The sequence below is a fragment of the Alternaria metachromatica genome, assembly GCF_023757995.1.
Source record: "Alternaria metachromatica strain BMP 0045 chromosome Unknown scaffold_11, whole genome shotgun sequence".
NCBI lineage: Eukaryota > Fungi > Ascomycota > Dothideomycetes > Pleosporales > Pleosporaceae > Alternaria > Alternaria metachromatica.
The window spans coordinates 388,784-412,203 of NW_026055502.1; the positions used below are offsets into that span (position 1 = coordinate 388,784).

General features: G+C 53.8%; 5 protein-coding genes across 5 annotated transcripts; 1 reads left to right on the forward strand and 4 right to left on the reverse strand.

Moving 5' to 3' along the window:
* Positions 1-41: 41 nt before the first annotated feature.
* Positions 42-2,435, reverse strand: J4E83_005577 (uncharacterized protein; the record flags this gene model as incomplete). The annotated part of the gene is made up of 3 exons (XM_049332496.1): positions 42-439; positions 498-641; positions 692-2,435. The coding sequence occupies 3 exons, from the start codon at positions 2,433-2,435 to the stop codon at positions 42-44; spliced, it is 2,286 nt and encodes a 761-aa protein (XP_049188304.1).
* Positions 2,436-3,422: 987 nt separating this feature from the next.
* J4E83_005578 (uncharacterized protein) lies at positions 3,423-5,161 on the forward strand (the record flags this gene model as incomplete). Its single annotated transcript, XM_049332497.1, has 3 exons — positions 3,423-3,764; positions 3,817-4,222; positions 4,269-5,161. 3 exons carry the CDS (start codon positions 3,423-3,425, stop codon positions 5,159-5,161), a joined length of 1,641 nt encoding a protein of 546 aa, XP_049188305.1.
* Positions 5,162-7,162: 2,001 nt separating this feature from the next.
* J4E83_005579 (uncharacterized protein) lies at positions 7,163-7,592 on the reverse strand (the record flags this gene model as incomplete). The annotated part of the gene is made up of 3 exons (XM_049332498.1): positions 7,163-7,251; positions 7,314-7,460; positions 7,535-7,592. 3 exons carry the CDS (start codon positions 7,590-7,592, stop codon positions 7,163-7,165), a joined length of 294 nt encoding a protein of 97 aa, XP_049188306.1.
* Positions 7,593-8,643: 1,051 nt separating this feature from the next.
* Positions 8,644-13,277, reverse strand: J4E83_005580 (uncharacterized protein; the record flags this gene model as incomplete). The annotated part of the gene is made up of 4 exons (XM_049332499.1): positions 8,644-8,746; positions 8,797-11,539; positions 11,591-12,602; positions 12,666-13,277. The coding sequence occupies 4 exons, from the start codon at positions 13,275-13,277 to the stop codon at positions 8,644-8,646; spliced, it is 4,470 nt and encodes a 1,489-aa protein (XP_049188307.1).
* A 7,407-nt stretch (positions 13,278-20,684) lies between these two features.
* On the reverse strand, positions 20,685-22,416 carry J4E83_005581 (uncharacterized protein; the record flags this gene model as incomplete). Its single annotated transcript, XM_049332500.1, has 3 exons — positions 20,685-21,031; positions 21,081-21,694; positions 21,746-22,416. The coding sequence occupies 3 exons, from the start codon at positions 22,414-22,416 to the stop codon at positions 20,685-20,687; spliced, it is 1,632 nt and encodes a 543-aa protein (XP_049188308.1).
* Positions 22,417-23,420: the final 1,004 nt, after the last annotated feature.

Here is a 23,420-nt window from a genome sequence, read left to right on the forward strand (position 1 = left end):
CGAAGTGCATCGTACGCGACCGAGACAGCCCTACTCATTCTTCACTCAATTCCCGCCGGTGCTGCTGTGTAGGAAAACCTGATCCCGCTATCTTGTTTGATCATATCATCCGTGTAGTTCATTCTCAGATCCTTCAGGTACTTGCTAAACCGATTGCCAACGTTGATAGCATGCTTGAGATGTGAGTACTGGAACGGCTGCTCTCTGAACTGGGCCAACTGTCTCGCAATAGTGATCGCGTTACGAATCTCTCGTCCGTTCATCGGCTCCTTGCTGAGATCGTCGATGTGGTCGAGGATATCTTCCAGGTCGTCGTCGGAAGATTCATCGAGCGTTTTCATACGCGCGATGAAGTTGCGCCAAATCTTCTTGCGCTGAACAAGGCCAAGGTTGTCGTAGTGCAGGGCTAGCTGAATGCGAGACTTGAAGGCTTCGTCAACTGTAGGTTTGTTGGTTAGCGAGACTAGCGTAGCCGGGAGTTCTCGTGGGTAGCGTACAAGTGCCAACGCGATTGGAAGTCAGGATTAGGATGCCATCGTAGTACTCGAGGGCACGGAGGAACACGGATACTAAAGCATTTCTCTTCAGGTCCTTCATGTCGCGTTCCTCGAGGAAGACATCTGCTTCATCTAGAAGTACGACTGCGCTTGTTAGCACGTTTCTGTAGTTGCATCCATGCGAGGTAACGCACCACAGTCCCACATTTTCCCTAGCTGGAATGTAGCGCGGAGTCGCCGATCAACAACTTCAGCGTCTGTTCCCACGTCACCACAAGTTACGCGGAGCAACGGCTTCTCTGCAAACTCGGCAACCCCCTCAGCTGTGAATGTCTTGCCGGTTCCAGGTGCTCCATGCAAAAGCATGATTAGTCCATTGCCTTTGCCAGCTACAAAGTCTGTCGACTTCTTCGCGTTGAGTTGCTTCATGACAAGCGCTTGCACTAGTTCCTTGGTCTCTGGTTCAGCGACGAGATCCTTGAAGGCTTGCTTGTTCCACACTACGTCAGTAATACGATCGACGAAAAGCTCTCTCCAGTGTTTCTCCTGCAGATTGTGAGCCATGATCTTCGCTGGCATGACCAAAAGCGCATCACCGTCTTCGGGTGGTTGGTCGCGTGCCATGGCTGCAATGCCAAGTTCGTCTTCGCAGTGTAGTTTGGCAATGTCTGAATGTGGAAACAGCATCTTGTACGCCTTTGTGTCGACCATGTATCTTTCCTCAATCTTTGTATACCTCGTTAGTTCATGCAAAGCTCCATGCAGTTTTGGTGATTGTACACGTACGTTGTAGAGCTCGTCCTCCTTCGAACGTATGTAAGACACGAAATGTCTGTTTCGAAGAGACCAGAATGTTTTGCCTCTTTTCTCAAGCAGTAATCTCATGTCTTCGCTCGCATATCGCAGAGGGTAGACATTGAGATCTCTGATCGCAACTGTCTCCTCTTCATATCCTAGAGACATGGTAATCTCTATGCGAGACTCTTGCTTTGCAAAGGCGCCATCGAATAGCCAATACCACATTGGAACTTCCCAAGAATATGTAGTCAATTTGCGACTCGATTCGGAATTGGCAAGGGGACCATATCTTGGGATACGCTTCCTTTGTATATAATCGGACTCCTCGTACTGGGAATCCTCAAGCGTAGTCTCTGGACGTTCAATCCAGTCTGTAGCAATACATGCCTGAGGAACGTAACCTCCCGTGCCATTTCTGACGAGAACGTCCCCGGGTTGGAAGAGATATTTGAGGTGTTTACGCGATACTCTTCCTTTCTCCGCTTGGAGCTTCGCTGAGTCGTATTCGTACCCATAGCTTTTTTCGATTGCGGATTGCAATTGCCTGATTAGGTTTTGACTGGGGGTATCAAGATCAGGTAATATCTCGGGAATGAACGGTGCGCTGTAGTACATGAAAAGATACGGTGCCAGGATTTGCCCTTCAGGGTCGAAGTACGGGAAGTAGTCGCCAAACTTAGGTATCTGCTGGACTAACTCTTCCACCGCGTCCAGCATGTCGTCGGCTATGATCGAGAGAAATTCATGCGCGGGTGTAGGAGAGCGGTATACACCATCTTTTGTTTCAATCTTACTGCGATCGGAAGGCGGGGTCTGTTTGTATTCCTTGTAGATGGCGAAGGCTATCTCGGGATGTTGGTCCAGATAGTACTCAATCTTCCGGATCGGATTGTTAGCCAGTAACACGACGCCAGATCCTTCAGCGGGCTCCCAACGCGGCTCATCCAAATACAGTGTCTGTCCAACTTTGTAAAAGACTTTACCGGTATACGCTAGCACCGCAGGCTGAGAGGGTACGAATGTTTCGCTGGTTCCATGTCGCAAACGCTCGTTTTCGACCCTGAGAGCCTCCAATTCGTCCAACACCTCTCTGAATGTACTATCCTCTTGTTTTGTACGAGCCATGACCACTCCTGACATCGTTGCACGTGATGGAGCAGATTGCTGCTGCTCAGCTAATTGTTTCTCTGGCCTTGGCTTCGACGCATTCGCAGTGTGATCATCATCCGAGTAGTCAGGTTCTACATATGCAGGACGTCTATTCTGCTGAGAATGGTCCGAACGTTCTACTATATGGGACCGACGGCTACGGTGCCGTACTGGTGAAAGTGAACGAGATGATGCCGAGGATGGCGGGGAAACGTCCACGTAGTGAGCACCCTTTGAATCGGAGGACATGTGCTGCAGTGCGTCTCGAGTATGATCTTCGTATGCTGCATCTGGACCGTCACGATGATGGAAGCGAACGCGGCTCTATAAATGTAAGTATGCCTCATTCCACCATGCGAACTCAAAACGCTTACAGGAAGATTCCGTCCAGCAACTGCGTGGTCAGATTCGGTGATATCCGAGGTATCTGTGGTGTCAGAACGCCTCGGAATATCCTGCTCGCTTTCGTGCTTCAAATGTTGCCAATCTAACACTCTCGCGGTTGTCGCATCCCGCGAAAGAGGAGCATAACCTCTCAGAGCATCTAAAGATTCCGCATCCCATTGCTCTTCCATTCGCACTTTTCGCCGGTCCTTGGGGTCCCGAGGCTCGCGATGAGTCGCATTTCTGGGTGACTCGACGATGATGCTACGAGAAGATGCTGACTGTAGTGTTGCTGGCGCTTGTCGATCCATTGTTGTTTGGCTGTGATGAATTGCGCGACGCAGTGAATCTGAAGATGATGTTCGCACCCAGGTGCGCGCTTATATGGCAAAGCCTTGTCGCTCAGCCTCAGAGCATGCAACCGATACCTCATTTGGGGGCCGAATGACTGCGCCCCAGCGAGATGGTTGCCTCCATCCCGCCAGGTACCACATGGTGCCTCCCAGCCGGATCCTCTGCTTATCGCAAGCTTCTATAATGCGACTTCCCATCAGCAGAAACCTATTGTGCGTTATTTGAGACTGATCACCTTCAATGCAGTCGCAAAGTCGGTGGTACTTGAATGCGCAGGCCAGCTCCCCTGCGAGCTCAGCCGAGGATGCCTTCAAGGAGGCGCTTGCCGTCTTTCAGCTGGATCCCCGCACCTGCGCCAAATTCGACAGAGTTCAGCAACTTCAAAGTCTCAACGACTTGGAAGGCATTCTCAACGAAGCTCGATCCAAGTACGGGCGACAACATGAGGACAAAAAGGTCGCTAAGTGGTTATCAAAGCTATCGTTGCGCATCTGCCATTATGGCCAGATCTTTGACGTCCTCGTCCAGCATCACCCTGAGTACGTCAGTCTGGCATGGGGAGCAATGAAGTTTCTCTTTGTCGTACGTACTGCTCTTCGATATCTATGGATCACAGGCTAACAGTCCGCGTCAGTTAGTGGAAAACCACGGGAAACAACTCCGAGTCCTTGCGAAAGGCCTGAGCCAGATCGCGGACGTATTACCGCGCATAGAATCCGCAAATATACTCTACCCTACCGATCGCATGCGCCAGGCGGTATCCGACATATATAGTAAAATCATCCGGTTCTTCCTTCGGGCGGAGCGTTGGTATCAGCAAGGCAAACTGCGCCATGCGTGGGAAGCCCTGAGTCGACCCGCCGAGCTCTACTACAACGACCTGGTCCAAGAAGTCGAAGAATGCACAAGATCCATTGAAGTATTGGCGAACGCAGGCGCACAGGCGGAGCAGCGCGACATGCATCTAGAAATCCAGGAATTGGGCAAGAGGCTGAAAAGCTCGGAAGAGACCCTACAAGAAGTGCGAGGGCTGCTCATCTGTAGGCTACTCTTGCAGTCAACAATGCTTTTTCTAACAATGCGCAGCGTACCAGTCGATTCAAACGAGTGCGAATCTGGACACCAACCACCGCCTGACGGATCTCCAGCTGAACCAGATCATGGATTTCCTCTCTGGTGCGAACGCGCTAGATCCGCTGAAAGCCCTGCAATACCGCGCTTTCATGAGAGCCCGCACCAGAGGGCGTCGGTTGAAAGAAGAGACGGGGTCGCAATTCTGGTCAAATCCGAAGTTTGCCGCTTGGGAGTCTGCATCATCACCGGCTATGATTATGGTGAAAGGCGAATACAGCACTCGATTCCAAGTCCAGGGGTTTGCTGTTGACGTCATACACGACCTGCGTAATCGGACCGTCCCCATACTCTGGGCCCTGAAGTCAGTACCGGCGCATGGTGCATCTGCTGCATCGACAGTAGACGTTATCAAAGGGCTGATATGCCAGGCAATACAGCTCAATATTTCACAGCAGACGGAACGCTCACTTGCCCTGAGCTGTGCGCAATTCCGTGCAGCCGACTCCGTCGAGCAATGGTTCGACCTGCTAGCGCGTACGATCGCTAGCTTCCCTCAGCTCTACATCATCGTCGACTTGGAAGCTGTGGGAAGTTCATATCTCCAAAGCACTTCCTGGCTGTCTCAGTTGGCCGCTATGTTCCAACGACATGCTTCCGGAAAGTGGATATCGCGGCTTAAGATCTTGCTGATTAGCTACGGATCAATGCTTTGGCAGCAAGACGACCTGCTCCACTTTCGGGATATTGTTGTGCCTGCACGGCAATCTCACACTAATTCTATGCTTCAAGGTCGCCTACGCGGATCTGTTTTGACCGGTCGCGCGCGGTCAAACCCTTCGAGAGGAAGCATGCATGCACGTTTTGTTGGCAGACGAGGGTGCCATTCTACACTCGTAGGAGGCTGAACGATTCTTCGATCCCACGTTCGTGAGCATCCTGGTAGTGAACATTGTCATCGCGGCCCAATCTTTTGCGATTATCGCTATAGCATTACTCTTTGGCCCGTATTACGGCAAGTCAAATGGCGCGACCCATATATGGTCTTTGGGACTGATTTGTTTTGAGGAAGCGAGGAAAGAGCCAAACTCATAGCGTTTTTGCCCGTGTCTTTTGGTGTTTTGTTTGGAACGTCGTACTTTTGAAATTCAGTAACAGTTCAAAGACGCAGCTTTATACCCAAAAGGTGGAATGGCACTGGTGTTCTTGCCGCTAGATCCAATAGGCGACATGACCTGCCGATATTGCGTTTTGGAAGATCGCCAGCAAAGCCAAATTGTGCACCTACCAGCAGTCACGATGACTGTCTCATAAGACGTGAATAAAATGCTTTAGATAAGACATCATTATATTTGTGACCCCTACATTCTTTCTCGACATGTGCTTCTGGTGTTGAAATCTCCGCACATGTCTGCAGTAGGGTAAGTTTTGGAGGAAAGGTGCTCGGCAGCGTCATGAAAACGTATCTCAATCACTTTGAGACACATGTAGTAATCGATGGCCAGTTTCAAAAGAGCAGGACACGCACATGACCTTGTTCGCGGCGGATTTGAGAAGGCGCGAGAGACCGCAGCCATGCTCTCCTCTCCCTCCTTTTTTTGGTGTATACACTTCTGAAGATGTGGAAGACGGAAGAGAACAATTGGAGAAAAGATGCTTTATATACAGACAGCTCCGTGAGCCAGGGCCATTGCATAGGGTTCTCTAGTATTGAGACTCGCGAAAACAATATGAGCTGGCAGTTGTCGTGTATTTTTAGCCGAAGGAGAAGAGCACATCCCGTGGATATCGCAGTGTTTTGGAACGATAACAGCGGTAAAAGAGCCCTCAGCGCGCATCGATCCAGCGAACCGGATTTTGGAGAATGTGGCGGTGACTCAATGTGGAAGAACGCTTGAGCACACAGCGGGTACAGGCAGCCTTTCTAATCCCGTGGGACGAGAAACTCAACTCTTTCATGGAACGATGCAGGATGAATTTTGGAAGACTCGAAGTTCCATGGCCGATGTAGGTACACCGTTCTGGGAGAGAAGGCGACAGGCGAACACATAATCACAGCCACATGGTGTTTTGGAGAGGCGGAGGAGACAGGACTCCATGGTGCGCCTTTACGTCATTTTGGAAAGAGTCAAAAGGCTGTGGATGTTGGAAGTAAGAGTGAGGAGAAGAGAAAGAGGTATTTATACCGCCAGCGCACGGGTTCAGGTCGCGATGCGAAGCCGTCGGAACAGTACGCGCGCCTCATGTGTTTTTCTTATCTCTTTTTGGTACGAATCCAAGGTCTGTGTATACTGATGCATCGAACTGCCAGTGGTCTCGCGAAGTCATATGAGACCGTTCGACAATTTTTGTTCAGATTCTGCCGCGCACCATGCACAATCAGCAACCAAGGCATTCCACATAGGGTGCTTGATTGGGGGTTTTGATCGCAGGACACGACAAACCTCTGTCCAAGAGTTTTTCGAATCGCTCAACAAAAATGTAGTCGGCAGAGCACATCATCGACGCGCAGCCGTAGATTTTTGATGCAGGCGAGAACTCCATGAAACGTGAGGGTCTTGTTTTAAGTTTGGTCTCGACGCCCACTCATACCGCGGTTAGCGATCAGTTTTGGAGAATGCAAATGGGAGATAATGGATGATAGAAAGGTAACATGAGAAGATGCATAGACTGTATTTATACCCCTCGACGCACTAAGCGCTCGAGCTAATGCGACTAGTTAGTTTTATGGCGCTGGTACATCTAGACGGCCTGCATACACTTGCGCACACTGTCCCGTATCGACAAAGCCTTCATGGGTAACGTCTATTCTTATTCATTGGCATTACGCCGACCTCAAGGGTAATTATTGGCCGCCTTGCTCATCAATAAGCTTACTCCCGCCATCGCAGAGAAACATTCCCACCACTCTACTGTCCACCAGTCTGATTGTCCTTCTGCTCCATACCCACGCTCCTGCCACCAGCCTTGGTGGTATCGCCAACGAAGTTGCCCGCCGCTATCCCAACACGTTAGCACCAGCTTTATCACCCTTCTTTCATCCGTTGCACCATTACGCACCTTTAGTAGTATCACCAGCACCCTGCGTAATACCCGTAACAGCATCACCGAGTCCCTTACCGCCAGCTGCGACAACATTGCCGGTAGCGTCAGTGACGCCTTGGACGCCCTTGCCGACGGTGTTTGTTGCGGCGCCTAGAGTGTTTCCTGTACTGTTAGCAATGACTCTCATGTGTTCGTGATCGTGATGCTTGGAGAGCGAAAAGGTAGATGGAACGTACCGAGACCGCTGGCAGCGGTGCCGAAGAAGCCCTTTTGTTGGTTGTTCTGGTCGGACATGATTGCTTTGTGTGGTAGACTCGTGCTGTGATTCGGGTTGGGATATAGAGCCTGATGTCTGAAGTTTCGGTATAGGAAGTGTCGAGAGTGGGGTGTAATGTGCTTACTTCGGCCAGCCTGGTGTTCTGATATGTGGTTGACCACTCTGTCCTTATGACGTAGCCAGCTGCACTATTCTCACCTGCATCCCTGCGCGCTGCCCCTCACCTGGAAGTTGCGCAAAGACGCGCAACGCTCCTGCCGTATGCAAACGTCCCGCAGTAGGATCGACGTTTACATCACATCACATCATTGGAGGGGAACGTGCGTTCAACGGTTCCAGGGCCGGACGCAGACTTCCCTTGGCCCAGGCGCATCACAGACAGTATCACAGACAGAAGCAGAGTCATAATTTTTTACCAGTTTATTCGAACTAGATCAAGCTATTGCACAAAGAGTCATCTCCTCGTAGATCTTGCTCTCGTGTACGCAGGATCTTTTTCGCAAGTGCATGCCTAAGCAAGTTTGCTATCGTCGGCGGACACCGCATCACCAAGCCACCACTCTCTGTAAGAGGCAAAAAGAAGGAAAGGAGGATAACATGCGCATAAAGGGGGAGCGGGATTGGAGAGACCTCCACAGGAAGACGCGGTACTCCTTCTACCTCTTGGTCCTCCCTACCCCAAGGAAATCGCAGCGCAAAGAAAAGATGGAGGACTGAGGAAAACTTGGCCAAAATGCCCACCCAGAGCGCTCGTGAAAAGCGTGTGGTGTAGACCATCCCCATCTTCAGATCCGGAACGCCGTCATGAAGCATGCGCATAAAAAGAGTCATCGAGGCTTGTACCAACCAATGGTTTGAACACCCAAACCCATTTCGTGAGACCGGCCGTCAGACAACAAGGAAACTTTTGGAATCCATCGCTCTTGAAAGTCGCAGTAATGAAACCCCGCGAAATGCAGAACAATGCGCGCGCTGATGCCCCCTTCTATGCAACGAAACAGGCGATTAGATTACCGCGTGCGGTGTGGTCTATGGGTATAACCGTCACGCGCTCGAAAGGAAAGGTAATCACTCGGAAGGCTTGGCCTCCGCGTCGGCAGCAGACTCATCAGCAGCGTTGGATGTAGAGCCAGCCTCGCCGGCGTCTTCGTTGCTAAGAGCAGCAAGTGCACTGTGACATATGTTAGTAAAGATCTCGAGTAAAAACAGCACGGATCTTACCTGAAAGCGTTTGCATGAGCAGTGGCCTCCTTCTCCTTCTGCACTGGTGGTGTGCCATTGCGCGAAGAGACGTTGGAGTCTTCACGACTACCCATGCCGGGACCGATACCCATACCACGGCGGCTACCGGCGCGGTTACCAAGCATGGACGGGCCGAGAGATCCAGCGTTGTTGAGGTTGCGTCCAGAAGCACCCTTGGACAGCTTGCGGAGATCGTCCATTTGGACACGGCTGCCAGTGTCTGGAGGAGGCTGCATGCCACCACCTGAGAACGAGCGAGCGTCGCCGCGACCCATGGGAAGACGGCCACCACCACCGCGTTGGTTTGAACGTGTGCGCTCCATCTCGGCGGCCTGTTGGGCTGCCATGGCTTCTTGATGAATCTCGGCGATGGTCTTGGGACCCTTGAGGATGTCCTTGGACTTCCAGCCGGACTTGCGCATGTCGACGGTGTCAAGCAACATGAAGTGCATACGCGAAGGAAGACCCTCCATGTTCATGACCTTCTCGATGCGCTCGAAGTACATGTTGATCATCTTGGGGCCGGCTTCGGCGGACTCCATCGTGGCACCCACAGTGCGTAGCAGCTTGACCAAGCTCTCAATAGCGGCCTCATCGGGGAGACCCTCAAAGTCGAGAAGCTTAAGCACACACTCGTGCATGATGCGCAGAGTCAACATGCCCAGCTTGTATAGCTCTCCGATGAACTGGATCAGACCGAGACCCTTACGCTTGGCTGCAGCGGCAACGTAGTACTCGTCTGACAGAAGCTTCGCCTCCTTTTCGCCTTCAGGCGCCTCGGGCAGGTTGACTTCCCAACCACGCTCGAACTCCTCTTGACAGCGGTTGAGGAGGTACTTACGGAAGAGAGCACCACCGACAACTGGCGCACCGTGCTTGTCGCGGACATTCTCATCCTTGATCTCGGTGCTCATGGTCTGCAACATGCGGCTACAGAACTTGGCGTACATGGACGACCAATGAGACTCGTCACAAGCCTTCTCAAAGGTGAGCTGAATGACCTGGCGAAGAGTGCGTCCATCAGTCTCATCCTTTGACTGTCCAGCGATCTCAAGGATTTGATCGGAAATCTTGTCGAACTTGTCGGGTGTCATCTTGTTGAGAGCGGCCTTGACCTTACGCTGTACCATATCGGGAGCCAAGTGGCCTGCGCTCATCTGGGCCTGGACAGCAGCGGGCTGAGTGAGCGACGTAGGCACCCAACCAGTCTGCGAGCGTTGGAGTGCCTTGACTTCCTGACCGGCGGTCAATGGCATTTGCTTGGCATCTTGAGCATGGCCGCCGCGGCCACCCTTGTGGCTGTTTTGGCCGCCCCTACCGCGTGAGCTGCCAACGCGAGGAGAATTGGGTTGATTGCGGTCGGCGCTCTGGTAGGAGCTTTGACGTCCTGACATCGACTGCCCGCCCATAGGAAATCCACCACGACCTCCACCTAGAACGACATGAGCAAGAGGGTTCGTCATAGAGCCACCGCGTCCGCCTTGGGCTTGCTGGAAACGCTGTTCGGATGTCGTACCTGGCGGGAGTGTGCGGCCTCCTGGCTGGAATCCACCGCCTTGCCCAAATGTACCCATTCCACCGCCACCGCCAGGGCGAGAGCCTTGACGTCCACCGGCGCCCAGATGCATAGAACCGGGACGAGCAGATGGAGGACCGCGAGCAGATTGGGGCTCGTCACCAACTGTCTCCTTGAGCTTCATGTCCCAGTCAACAGATGGCTTCTCCTTGAAGACATCCTGGAATTGCAAGAGGAAGTCCTTGTCGTACTGGCGGCCCTTGCTCCGGTTGCTGTTGTTAAGAGCTGGGTTGGGACTGGCTACGCCTTGAGGATACATAACCTCAGCACGAACTTCGAGGAAACGTGCAGTCTTGAGTGCCTGCATACCAGCAGTCGGCTGTGCGGGCTCGACAGACTTGTTGGTCTCGAGCTTGAGAGCAGCTGGCTTGGGCTTGGAGCCAGTGGGGGTCTTGGAGGGTGCAGGTGCGGCAACAGGAGCTGCGGACTCAGCGGGAGCCGCCTCTTCCTCAGTCTGAGAGGCACCGGGACCGAACATGGTGTTCTTCTTCAGGCTTGCGAAGAGAGCCTTGTCCTTAGCCTCGCGTTCGGCCTTCTGCTCAGGAGTCTCTGCTGCGCGAGCGGCTTCAGCCTCTTCAGCTTCGCGCTCTAGCTTGCGCAGACGCTCCTCCTCCTGCTTGACCTTCTCGGCAGCGTTGGCCTTCTCAGCCTCGGCCTTCTTTGCCTTCTCCTCGGCGTAGCGCTTCTCATCTTCTTCGCGCTTCTTCTCTTCTGCCTCCATCTCGGCAATCATGCGGTCCATCTCTTCGTCTTCGAGGCGCTTCTTCTCAGCCTCGTCAGTCTCGGCCTTCTTGGCAGCTTCGGCATCCTCCTTCTCCTTGGCTTCAAGAGCAGCTTTGGCGTCGGCCTCTTCCTTAGCAGCAAGCTTTGCGTTGGCTTCGGCCTTGGCCTCTTCCTCTGTAGCTTCCTTGGCCTTCTTCTCGGCTTCTTCTTGTAGGCGGAGCTTCTCCTGAAACTGCTTGACAAACTCGGCCTTCTTGGAAGCGGTATCTTCAGCACGAGTAGAGTCAGTGGCGCTCGGTGCGCGCGGAGGAGTGGGAGTGGCGGCAATAGCGGGAGAACGAGGGGCAGCAGGTGCAGCGGATGCTACAGCAGGCGGGGCAGGTGAGGCGCCCTTGGGCTTGAAGTCGACAACTTCACCATCAACTATACGCTGTTAGTATTGTCAGATCATCGCATGTAGAGATGAGGACTTACCAGTCTTGATCTGGATGGCCTTGCTTTGCCTCTTCGGACGCTCGAAGGTGGAGCTAGGTGCGGGGCTTGCCGCCGTCATGCTAGGAGTATGCGTGTGCGAGATATGGTTGACGTTGGTCATCGCAGGTGTGGAAGGCTGAGGAACAGCGGATGACGGGCGCTCCGACATGTTGGAAGGAGTGCGCGACATGCTCTGAGCCTGTGGCTGATGACCGTAGGGGGCGACACCGTAGGGAGACGGTTGCATCTGAGGAGGGAATCCACGGCCTGGGCTGGCGGGGACACCTGGGTAGTGGATAGACTGCTGCAGTCCGTAGCTCTGTGGGTAGAAGTTGTTGTACGGGTCTAAGTTGGGCTGGGGCATGCCTCCGTAGATGGCCTGTGGGGAAATTTGTGTTAGGAATGATTCGATATTTGTACTTGAAAAGACTGAAACATTTGGTGGCGGAACAATTTGTGTGGGGACATTTGCCGAGTCCGATCGACCTTGGTTGAAAGGCCTCTCGGTCCCGACAGAAACACAGCTGGACATAGGAGAATTGTGAGAAACTCGCGATCCAGTCGATAGAACCGATCTGCGAGATGAAGAAACTGAGGGAGTTGCTGAAATAGTGGAGGATGTACTTGCCTGTTGAGGGTACTGCTGTTGCGGGTAGTATGGCATGCTCTGAGGATTAGCGAGGTGCTGCTGCTGATGCATAGTAGCGGGTGTCATAGCAGGGCTACGGTTCTGTGTGTAAGGAGAGCGCTGCGGGCCAGGAGGGTGGAATGGCGCAGCCTGGCCGCGGCCCATCTGAGGCATCGGGCGGAACGGCTGTGGCGAATGGTTGGCCATGTGCGGGTTGTATTGACCTTGAGGAGGGAATCCACCACGGCCGCCTCGGTTGGAGTACGAGCCGCCGCGGCCCATGTTTGCGTTGCTCATGTCGCTGTGCGCAGACTGGGAGGATTCGCGACGCATGTGTTGGGGCATCGTGTGAGAGTTTGGTTGAGGGGGCATAGCAGGGCGTGCCTGTGGTGGGGTCAGTATGTGAAGCGGAGAGAGGACTATATGGGGGGCAGGGCGCAAACTCACGTTAGGCTCAGTGCTTTCACCGCCCTGGCCACCGAACACAATGTTTGGCCTAGTGGGCAGTCCGTCGGGCTTGGGGCCTCCCGAAATAGGCGTAGGAATGGGCGATGGTGAATGAGCGGGGGAGGCAACGCGCGGGTTCTGCACCTGCGCCGGGTTCAGGTTTCCCTGGACTACGGGCGAGGCGTGGGCAGGCGCTGGTGAGCCGGCAAGCGACCCGAACTTGATACCAGAGGGCGGGCCGCCTGCAGTCGCAACCGGCGGGGTCTGCTTGATCTGGACAGACGACTTGCGCTCGTGGGCGCTGCCGTTGGGACCACCGCTGACGATGGTGGGCATGACGGGAATGGCAGGCTTGAGGGCGCCGTTGCCGTTCACCGGGGAGACAGAGGAGCTCTTGCCATGCTGCGCGCTCTGCGGTCCTCCCACTGCCACGGGCGGCGCTGCGCTAGACACGATCGTGGGTTTGGTCGCGTTGGCGTACGAGCTGCGGGCAGTGGGTTGAGCCGAACCGGCGGCCACGGTGGCGGACGATCCTGTAGAGGAGCTGTTCGCGGTCGCAGACGAGGAAGCGGCGATCGGCGGGGTTTGCGAAGTCGAGGCGGGATTACTCATGGACTCGGTGGTGGGTGAGGTGAGGTGCGGTGAGGGTGTGGAGGGCGGTCGGTGGGCTGCGCAATCGCTACCTGGCTGAGGGCGATGACGTTGGTGCTGGAATCCCAGATTCGAGCGAGGGGACGAACTCTGCGGAATTAATGAGTTGCTGGGACAGCGACTCGGGGGGTGCAGAAAAGAGTGTCGTCCGCGTGGGGAAGGGAAGGTCAGAGGTCAACTCCTTTGAGAAGGGTGTTGAGGGCTGTCCGAGCGCTTCAATGAAGAGGTCTCTGAACAGGTTTCCGTGTCCGGGAGGGGGATTTCGCCGAATAAATTCGTGAAATCGACGGGGCGGCTCGTGTGAAGATCACTGAGTCCGCTGCGTGTGTCGTGATGAGTGTTCTCGCAGTGGAGAGACGGGTGGGTGGAGGGATGGCGGTTGGGCTCTTTCGAAAATTGTTTGAGTGCCACACTAAGCCGCAACAAGGATCTTGTCCTAGCCGAGCCCTTGAAGGCAGTCCCAACACCTCGAATTCACACGGACAAATTGCCGCTTGCTTGCTTGGTGACTGCTTGCTCAGGGTCACGGGACAGTCATTTCACGATGAATTCATTGGTGCGCGCTCATAAACCATGGTGCGGATTGTGCCTTCCTCGGATACGTGAGGCAAGCGCGAGGGGCTCCCACGCTGCCTCACCAATTCCAGGTCGTTGATATCGTCATCACATACGCAGTAAGCAGGACATGACACACAATGCTGCACTGCGCCCCAATGGCCTCGTCGTGACTCCTCCTAGCAGGACGTGACTATCGTTGCCGGAGGATGGAGACAAGGCTCTAGTACGTGGGGTGCCTTGCGCTGGGCCAGGCGGCAGCAGCGAGCTGAGATACATCTTCTAGCAAACACCACCGTTGCGCAGACCCATATGTCTACCGCGTACCAAACGCCCTGTTCTCACTCGCAGCATACAACCAGGTAGATGGTGACTTAACTTGACTATTATAGTTCAGCCCTGTGTCTCTCAGGATACACCCCGTTGCACAGCGAAGCACAGATGTGGCTATAACAAAGCAACAGCAGACAAGGCGGTCCTAGTCCCACGATACTGCCTAAGTTCTGTCAGCCATACAATGTCGAGATGCATCTCCCCTCCTGCGCAGATCGAAGAAAAATGTAAACCCACTGACGTCTTGCTGCGCATCTATGCACGATGACGGCGTGTCTCGCGGAGGCGACCATTCACGTGAAAGGCATCTCCGCCTTAACTCCATTGTCATGTGCGAACCTCAGGTATCGTTGCCACAATCGATAAGGTTGATCAGACCACTCTGTGCACCACCTCCAAAGTTACTACTGACTACAAGGCCCGTTCTGACTCGGGTACGGGTCGTGGGCTTCACACGGACTCTTTTCTGTTGACCGGACGATGCATCGACAATTTTGTCGGCGACATGACTGCGCTGCGCTGCGCAAGCGATGGACAATGAACAATCATGAGACAGCGATAGCATCATACTTACGACTGCTCTCAACAAAGGTTTGGTGAGGTAATAGGGTCTTGGGAAATGCGCATGCTACGAGTGGCTTCTATTGCAGTACCAGTGTCTGGAGTGGGTGGCAACCGGCGTCGATGAAAGTAGAAGCAGTGAAATATACTCTTTCGATATTGATATCTCGACCTTGGGGTAATGCAGATCTGTGCTGTCAACCGTTGCTAGTAGTATTACTGCAGTAGCTCAAGAAGGGTATTCAAGAGGTAATGACCCTGAACCATCGACCGCACGCTTGTGAGATTGCAAGAGTGCAATCTGGACTACTGTGCCACCGTATCTTTGAAAACTGCAAAATGATCTTGGTACTGGTACCGGTATATGGGTCGTCCTTCCGTCGCAATATCGAAATCTCGATTGTCACACCTGGGGAGAATACTGCAAGTCTAGCGTGTTCGGACGCGTACAGCCCACGTTCTCACAGCGGGTACCTAGGTAGGGTCGTTCAAATGCGCGGCCACCTCATACAACCTTGGAGAAATCTCAACAGGTGCGCTGCCGTCTACATTAGTCTGAAGACCCAAACTTTTCCATAATGATGTAGAGTCCTAGGAGATGATTGTAAAATTCCTGCCTTACATGAGGCGGGGTCTGCTTTCTTGTGGAAGCAATGAGCTGCAACTGTGGGTCATTGCAAATGAATATGGCAATGTGAACGCATACCGCCACCAAGACATGCCCAGGCAGATGCAGGCTCTCCCATTGACTATGTATCACTTACCTGGAGATTACTGACACGAGTGACATGCCGCTTGGGGAGTCTACCCACCATCAATGCTCCCGAGGTCTCAACCCACTCAACAGCCACCATCATCGCCCGTTGCAATCCTTGACTCACACGAAACGAAACGGTGACACGACGACACGGCAACTTCAGCAGCCGAGTGCAGCCAGCAGCTGCCGGAATCCTGTCATGCAGCGTGGCATTAGCAGCGCACAGCCGACGGTTTTGCATGCGCCGGCAGCACAGCAGAAGCAATGTCGTGGTCGCAAAAGCAACGAACACGACCGATGTTGAAACCCTGCTGCGGGTGTAATGCAGCGGTCCGTAATGCCAGGTACCGAGGCCAGACCAGATGGCTTGTGGTCTCTGGCGGTTTGGTACGACCTCTTATACTTGCGTGTGGGCGAGTCGCCTCAGCGCTGAGGATTAAACCTCACGCGCCCTACCAACAAAATGAGGCATGACGTCCGCATTCTGTCGTGTTGCGACAAAAGAGGACAGCCATGCCTAACGATGCGTTGGCCATCGCAATTCCATCAATCGCATTCGCCCCGCAGTATTCGCCTCAGGATGCCGGAGATATGCAAGTCTGCGGAAAGCGCAATTCCCATAAATCTGGGGGTGTGGAGATGAAGGAGGAAACGAACGTCGCAGAGTCCCGCATACGGGCACCGTGGAAGAGGAAACTTTGACCGTCAGCGGCGTCGAAAAGTTCCACCTCTCATCGTCAGCCACACCCACATTACCTCGGCGAAGTGCCACTCTTACTTTCCTGTCAGAAAAGCCGCCGGCTGTGGCAGACGCAGACGCTCCTCATCGAGTAGTCCCCCAAGCCTGCGTCTTGGGGCAAGCTCAGCTTTTAAAGCGTGCGCCAGCCTTCCGCATCTCGTATCTTGCTCCGGTGCCCGGACGCGCGAATAGGCGGGTCAGAAGGTTTGGTGTCGATGGCGCAAGCTTGCCGTCGTCCGATCGCTGACTGCCATGGCCTTGCTCGTATCCTTCGAGGATCGCCCTGCGCCGTATCAACGCAGGTGCATAACGGCTGAGGAACCACCCTCGGGCACTAAAAGCGCCTCACAATCCTTTGGCGTTGATGGCATGTGACGGGTTGGAGTCAAAATTGACATCGTATCAAGCTGCCGTAGGATTCTTTGCTTTGCTCAAAGTACCGGCCGTGGCTGCAGATGAGGAAGTTGCATGTGGGTGGGGAGATAGCGATGCCGGTGAAAGAAGAAATTTGGAAGGTCGTGCTCGTCCCGTCTTTGTTGTCTGCATCATCCCGTCCCGCCCTTTGCTTCTTCTGGCGTGTATCGTCATTCTCCAGAGGCGCGAGAGCCTGACCCACCACGAGCGAACTTGTCGAAGAAGCATGACTGCCCAACGGCTCACACATTCTGCATCTGTTCGCCATGCGTATCAGCCATTTCCAATACCTTACTGCATTTCGCTTCTCGACCGAGGCGCCGCCTTAGGTACGTATCTCTACATCATCATGGCAGCGCTACCAGAAGTCGTCGCATCCCTGCTGACCTCGGGACCTGTGGAGCGAGACGCTGGCAGCGCAACCTCCACGTGATATGCGTCTTCCACCAATCGCCTCTAATACTGGCAATTCACTCCGCGCCAAAACAGGAAAGCGACCCTGATGCGACCCGGCCAATCGCACATCCGGAACTCAGGACCGACGACGACAAGCACAACACAGCGTCGCAGGGCTGACCCCGAGAAACCCAGTGCCCTCCACCTCGCCAGACTGCAGACTCCACGATCCTTCTCGGCTCTTGAAGTGCCAATAGGGTGTTTGTGGTGGGATAAGCCTCGAGCCTTCTCCGCACGTCATGAAGGCTAAAAGTTCCTGTCGAACCAGTTCCAGCTCGTAATTCAGCCGGGATGGCAGTCCCCTTACTCATCATTTCAGGCACGTCGTTCCGGACTCCTTGGACCGCAAAGGCGCGACTCATGTGTACCTTGCACCACACCACCGAGCTGACGGACAATATTTCTGGTAGCGCCATTGCCTAAGGTCCGGTCCGGTAAGCTCAGCGGCTAGGCTGCGATGCGAGGACGTTTGTGAAAGGAAGGAATGTGGAGGAACAAGGTGGAGGGCGTGGTGCAAAAGCAGCGACAGGGGACGCTAGCCAACGCTCGTCCTGCACATGATGCGCTCCGCAGGAGGTGAACGGTGGCCCTCGAGGGTTCTGTCGGAATGGCGTACCGCATTGCGACGGCCTTACCCCATGGGTGAGCCACGATGACTTCAGCGCCGGCCTGCGTTGTTGTCAATGCCATGGTTGCTTTCGCTTGTGCTCGGTGTGGTCCGTCCTGAGTCGCGCGTCTTGCTTTGGTCTGGAGTAACCTGCCCCGGCCCTGCCCTTGTCGATAAGTGGCCGAAGCTAGCGAGCTTAACTCGAGAATACAAGCTGCTAGAAACGTCTCTAGAGGGCGCCTATCACACCGCCGCTGGAGCCATGCACGGCGAGCCTCATCGCACACGAAGAGCAGCCGATCAACCTAGATCACACGCTCATGCTTCCGTACCCAGCACCGGCTGCAGGACATCCTCTGCCCATTCACACGACGTCTCCGCTGAACCATGTACCATGGCCTTCTCGAAGACCACCGCTTGGAAGAAGGCGCTCTGTGAATGACCCAATTCGCCCGCGTAGCCCTTACCCCGGCCGTGCCCAGCCACGATTAAGCCTAAGATCTTTCTCTTGCCTTGACCAGAGCACCCGCGGCTCCTCAATCTAACGATGCCAGCAGCAGCCGTTTAATAACTCTAACAAAGTTAAGATCCACACCTAGCATTCGCTTCTTAGCGGAAACTCTCCAATCTGCCAAACCAGCCACTCAAACACGCCAGCCGCTGCAAGAAATTCATATCCAGTGTGTCACGCAGCTGCTGGCGTATTCCCACCCTGTCTTTGTCCATCAACCCTTGGCCATAGTTCCATACTCTGTTGCTGATGTGTATACTGCAGCTCGACGCATACCGATCCTGACAACAGAGCATAACCGACCATCCATCTTCCCCGCAAAATGCACAAACCCCGATCTTCCAAAGCACACGATGAACGTACGTCCATGCACCTGACGCGAAAAGCAGAAGGCGCAAGGACCCTACTCTACTCGCTGTCACTCCACCGTTTTGCTCTCCACGTTTTTTTCTTCCATGTTGTACCACCTTGCACAACCCACAATAATCCTCCCGCACGTAAGGACCCATCATCCGAACCCAGCAAGTTTATCTGGTTCTGGTCCATCGGATGTCCGTATACGTAGGTCGTACTTGCTTCAACCAATTTAACCACACATGCCATGGCTTTCCCTGTCACGATATGCACAAGCTATCAAGCATGTGTACATCATTTCTTCGCAACCTTTCGATCCTCTCACACCACTTCGCCCAGCTACATATACCCTACCCCTACCGTACATAGCTTGCCCTGCCTTCGCGCTACCAAAAGCGTAGTAACGGCACTAGAACACACCAGTACTGCGACGCACTACAACCCATGCAAAACCATCGGTTCCTGAGCCTCAGAAGCCGAAATTAATCTGCTGCCAAGCACCATTCCTGTACACATTCCTGCATGTAGTGACGACCAGTCCTTGAGGCCATGCAGCCCACAAAGCAGGTAAAGTCTGGGGTAAAGTGTGGAGATCATGCCTTTCTTCCCCCCGTCAGGTCTTCGCGTCCCTTTCCCGCCCCATCCACACATTCCTACCACGCTACCATGGTATGCAGCTTGTGCGAGCAATCTAAACACGTTCGTGGTCATGTGCGTGTTTGAGACTTTGATTAGGGATGGTCGGGGAGTCTGCATGGTGATGATTTCCACCACTTCGCCTCCTTCTCCCCCACCCATCCGGTGGTGGAAAGGAAGGATCGACGGCTGGGGCGCTGAGGGGGAAGCCGGCTTGGTGGTTTGTGGAAGCTTTTCTAGCTGAAGAAGATTCTAGTGCATGATACAAGTGGTGATGTGAAACTGTGTGTGTGGTTGCCATGTGGGTGTGCGTGAGACTCTGAGTGAGCCATGGCAGCGACCTGCGTCTGTCTCAACGCCCAAACGTCGTCAGTGTAATTAGTTGTTTTCGCCTTCGCCGCTGCACGCGGGAAGTTTTTCATTCGTAGGCTCAGCTCATTCGTAATCGTAGTATCCACATTCCTGTCTAGATCTATCCGCCCAGTTTTTTCCTCTTCGCCCGGAATTTCGGAACAAGTCCTCTGCGCTGCGAGAGGTGCTCACGGCCCTTGATGTGACATCGTCCCGTTGTCCGGCCGTGTACAAGAAGTTGCTTGTCAAGTTGCTTGAGCGACTACTTCTTTCTAGGCAAGGGCAGAGAGGGTATCCACATGGTTCGGTGTCCGCTAGAGGCTCCGACATCGCCTCAGGTATGAGGCGGCTGGGTAGCTGGCCAGGTGGTTTGGACTAGTTTCGCTTGGATATACAGCTAGCAGGTACATGTCGTTCGACGACGGTGGATTGCTTGGCGATGCTGCCGCCACCACCTGTGTGTCAATCGGTCCACCGTTGTGATGTTAGTCAGGCACATGCAGGTAGCAGATCCACAGGAGTGACGGTAGCCGCCCTGCAAGATTGTATTGGAAGATGTGGGGTATCATTAACTTGTTCTGTTGGGTGATCGGCCATGTCATGTGGGTATTACTTTCGCCTCTTTGCAGTTTGTACAGGTATGGCTTTTTCCGAAGCGCCTCAAGTGTGGCCGTGTATATTGGACATGGCAAAGTGGCTGCATGGCCAAGAAATGTGAAGTGGATACAGCGTATGTGTTGAATGGGTTGAATTGCCACAATGAGATGCGGTGTTTGTATGATAAGATGATACATAGAATGATAATACCGATATGCGCTGCAAACTCGAGCTGCCAAGGGTTGTTGTGTAAAGGAGATTGGAAACAAAGGGTAATCGCCTGCTTGGTATGATAAGGTATGTCGAAAGAACCACCGAAGAATTCGTATAGAGATGCGAGACTGGTATCGCAGAAGGTTGGTGATACAAGACAGTGGTCATGTCATCAATCCAGTCGAAACAATATATCCTGTACCCATTTTTCTTGATAAAACATAGCACGCTTGATCATAATCTTAACAGGCAAGTAAAGCAAAGTAATCAAAACATTGGAGCTCCTAGTACTGATCGTTGTGGTGGTCGTCGCTGTGTTGGCTGGTGTTCTCCATGACTTCTCCCAGGACAGAGCCGACGGCAGAATACGAGTCATTGTGCGCCGAGTCGTTCCGCATGTAGGAGTTTGGGAACGACGACATGTGGTGAGGTGCACTCATCTGAGGCATTGCGTAGCTCTGAGGTGTTACGAGCGGTGAGCCAGAAAAGGATGGAAAGTGGGCTGTTTGTGGTGTCGATCCGTTGCGTTGAGGAGTGTAGTGGGTGCTCAACTCAATGCGCCGGGGAACGCCGTTGGAGAAGGACCGCATTCTGTTGCCCGTGGAAGTTCCGAAGCCTGGTACTGGGGAGTCTGGTAAAGTTAGAATGGTGGAAAGCCCACGTGGGTTATGTGAACTTACAGGAGTAGCCGATTCCATATGGCATCATGGAGCTTGAGTAGGACCGACTGTCGTGATGGTTCTCGGAGCCATTGCTGTCGTGACTGCCAGTGTAGCTCATGCTAGTCCTCAACGGCGACTGCAGAGACTCGGCACGGCTTCTTGCGATTCGGTCGGCATGGAGCGAGAGGCGTGGGATGCTATGTTGTGCAGCATAAGCGGTAGGGTTGCTGACAGGCATGGAGAAAGGGTTGGACGTTCTGGGGCTAGTGTCGAGCGGCGCTGAATGGAAGCCAAAGGGGGATCCCTCGTGGGCTGATACCGGTGAAATGGTATCGGTTGCGGACTGGGGTGGAGTAAAGGTGAATCCACCGAACGCTGGGCTAATGCCCGTGGGGGACATGTGCGAGTCGAGCGGCCCTCGCCGGAAGGTATCAATGCTTAGTGGGCGCATCATGTTGCCTTCGGGGAAACTTGACCCATAAGATGCGGGTGATGCCAGCGGTGTGCCTAGACCATGGGAGTTTCCGAATGGTGAATGCAATGCTGAGGCCATATCGAAGTCGTCTGGCAAGGCTCGCGACCTCATCATACGCTCGCGGTCGTCGCTTGTTAATCTCTTGAGCTTGGCACGCCTGTACATATGTCAGCACCTGCATTCTTCGGTGGTTTATGACACGACTCACCTGTTCTGGAACCAAACCTGGACCTGACGGGGGCTGAGACCGGGAATCTCTCGGGCAAGGCGCTCTCTGTGAGCCGCATCTGGGTGTGCTTGTCGGGCGAATTCGCTCATGAGGAACCGAGTTTGGTTGTGGGTAAGTCTGAACCTCTTCATCTTCCGCTTGGCAGCACGTATCTCCGCGGCGGTCATGGGTTGCCTATCTTCACCCTTGTCCTCTCCATCCTCGCAGTCGTCCTTGTCGTCGAGGATGAGATCGTCGTCTTCTTGATCCTCGAGCTTCTCCACGTTGACGCCATCGTTGGTGGAAGGGGGTGTCAGTCTCGAGATTGGGCTGGTGGGTGCTGAGCCTCCAAAGGTTACATTTGGGATGTCGTGCTGCTCGATCTCATCAAGTCCGGATGGTGTGTTGCTGCCGCTGTTCAGGTGGCTCTTACCGTCGAGTAGGTAAGGAAAGCTCTTGTGTGTTCGCATTGATGGTCGCTTCATGTCGAGGTTGTGTCCAGCGACCTCAGCTTGGAGCATGGCCATGTCGCTATCTGAATGTGGTGGGGTGTGTTCCAGAGTTCTGTATTCTGATGAATGCCACTCGTTGTCTGCAGAAGTCGTGCTATACGCAGACATGTGCGGCGAGCTAGGCGGAGACAAAGGAACGAGGAAGCTTCCGTCGACCATTGGCGCTTTTGAAACTGATGTAGTGGAGTAGATGTAGGCTTAGCTGTGTGGCTGGTACCTCTCCTATGGCTCGCTGTTAGTGGGAAGCGGGCCTCAAGCTGGACCGCTGCTTACCTAGTTACTGTGGTCACCAAGAAGGCCTCAAGACTGGTGATGTTGGCGTCCTTGTTCGAACTTGTACCAGACTGCGGATTCCGCAAGGGGTAAAGATCTGACGAAGCTTGGTGTGGACAGTTGATCGTCGCTCGAACCCTGTGCGGGGTTTGATGCGGGTGATCAGCGAGAAAGAGTGAAGGAAGTCGCAGTACTATGACGGCGAGTCCAGCACGCGTTAAAGACGTGAGACTGTTGCGAACAGGTAGTTCGAGGCTGACGTGTTGGTGGGTCTAAGGATGGCGGGTATGCGAAGCCAGGCTGAAAGGTGATGTCGTACCGACAGTAGGATTGGGGCGCGGAGTTTTGGTGCAACTTCAAGCTTGAAATAGAAGCTACCAGGGAGGTGATACTGCGAGCCAAATAAAGATAGACGCTGACGGTGGGCGCTTGATGCTTGACAAGAGGTGAGGTGATGAACAGTCGACTTGCTTCGAAGAGTGAAAGCGTCGTCTGGTAGTCAGCGATGGGTAGGCCTTTGTTAAGAGGGTCAGGAACCGTCGGAGGCTATATCAGCGATGGCGGCAGGGGAGGGGAACAGATCATTCAGACAAAAAGGCTTGACGGTACTCTACTGACGACGATCCGGATAAAATCGAGGTTAAGACAAGTGCGAGGGACTAGGGTCAGACTACGCATGGACAGCGGTGCCTCTTAGGGAAACATGATATCCTTCGAGGATCTGGAAGCAGCTTGTTACACGACGAGAAGCGTGACTAACGTCGAGGGCTAGCAGACCCCAAAGGCTCAGGGCACAGGGATACGGTAGCTCGGGACGTGGGCCTACTACGAAGGAGAGACGGAGCGGGAACGGGCGAATCGAAAGGCTCTGGATCAGGTGTGCTGCATGC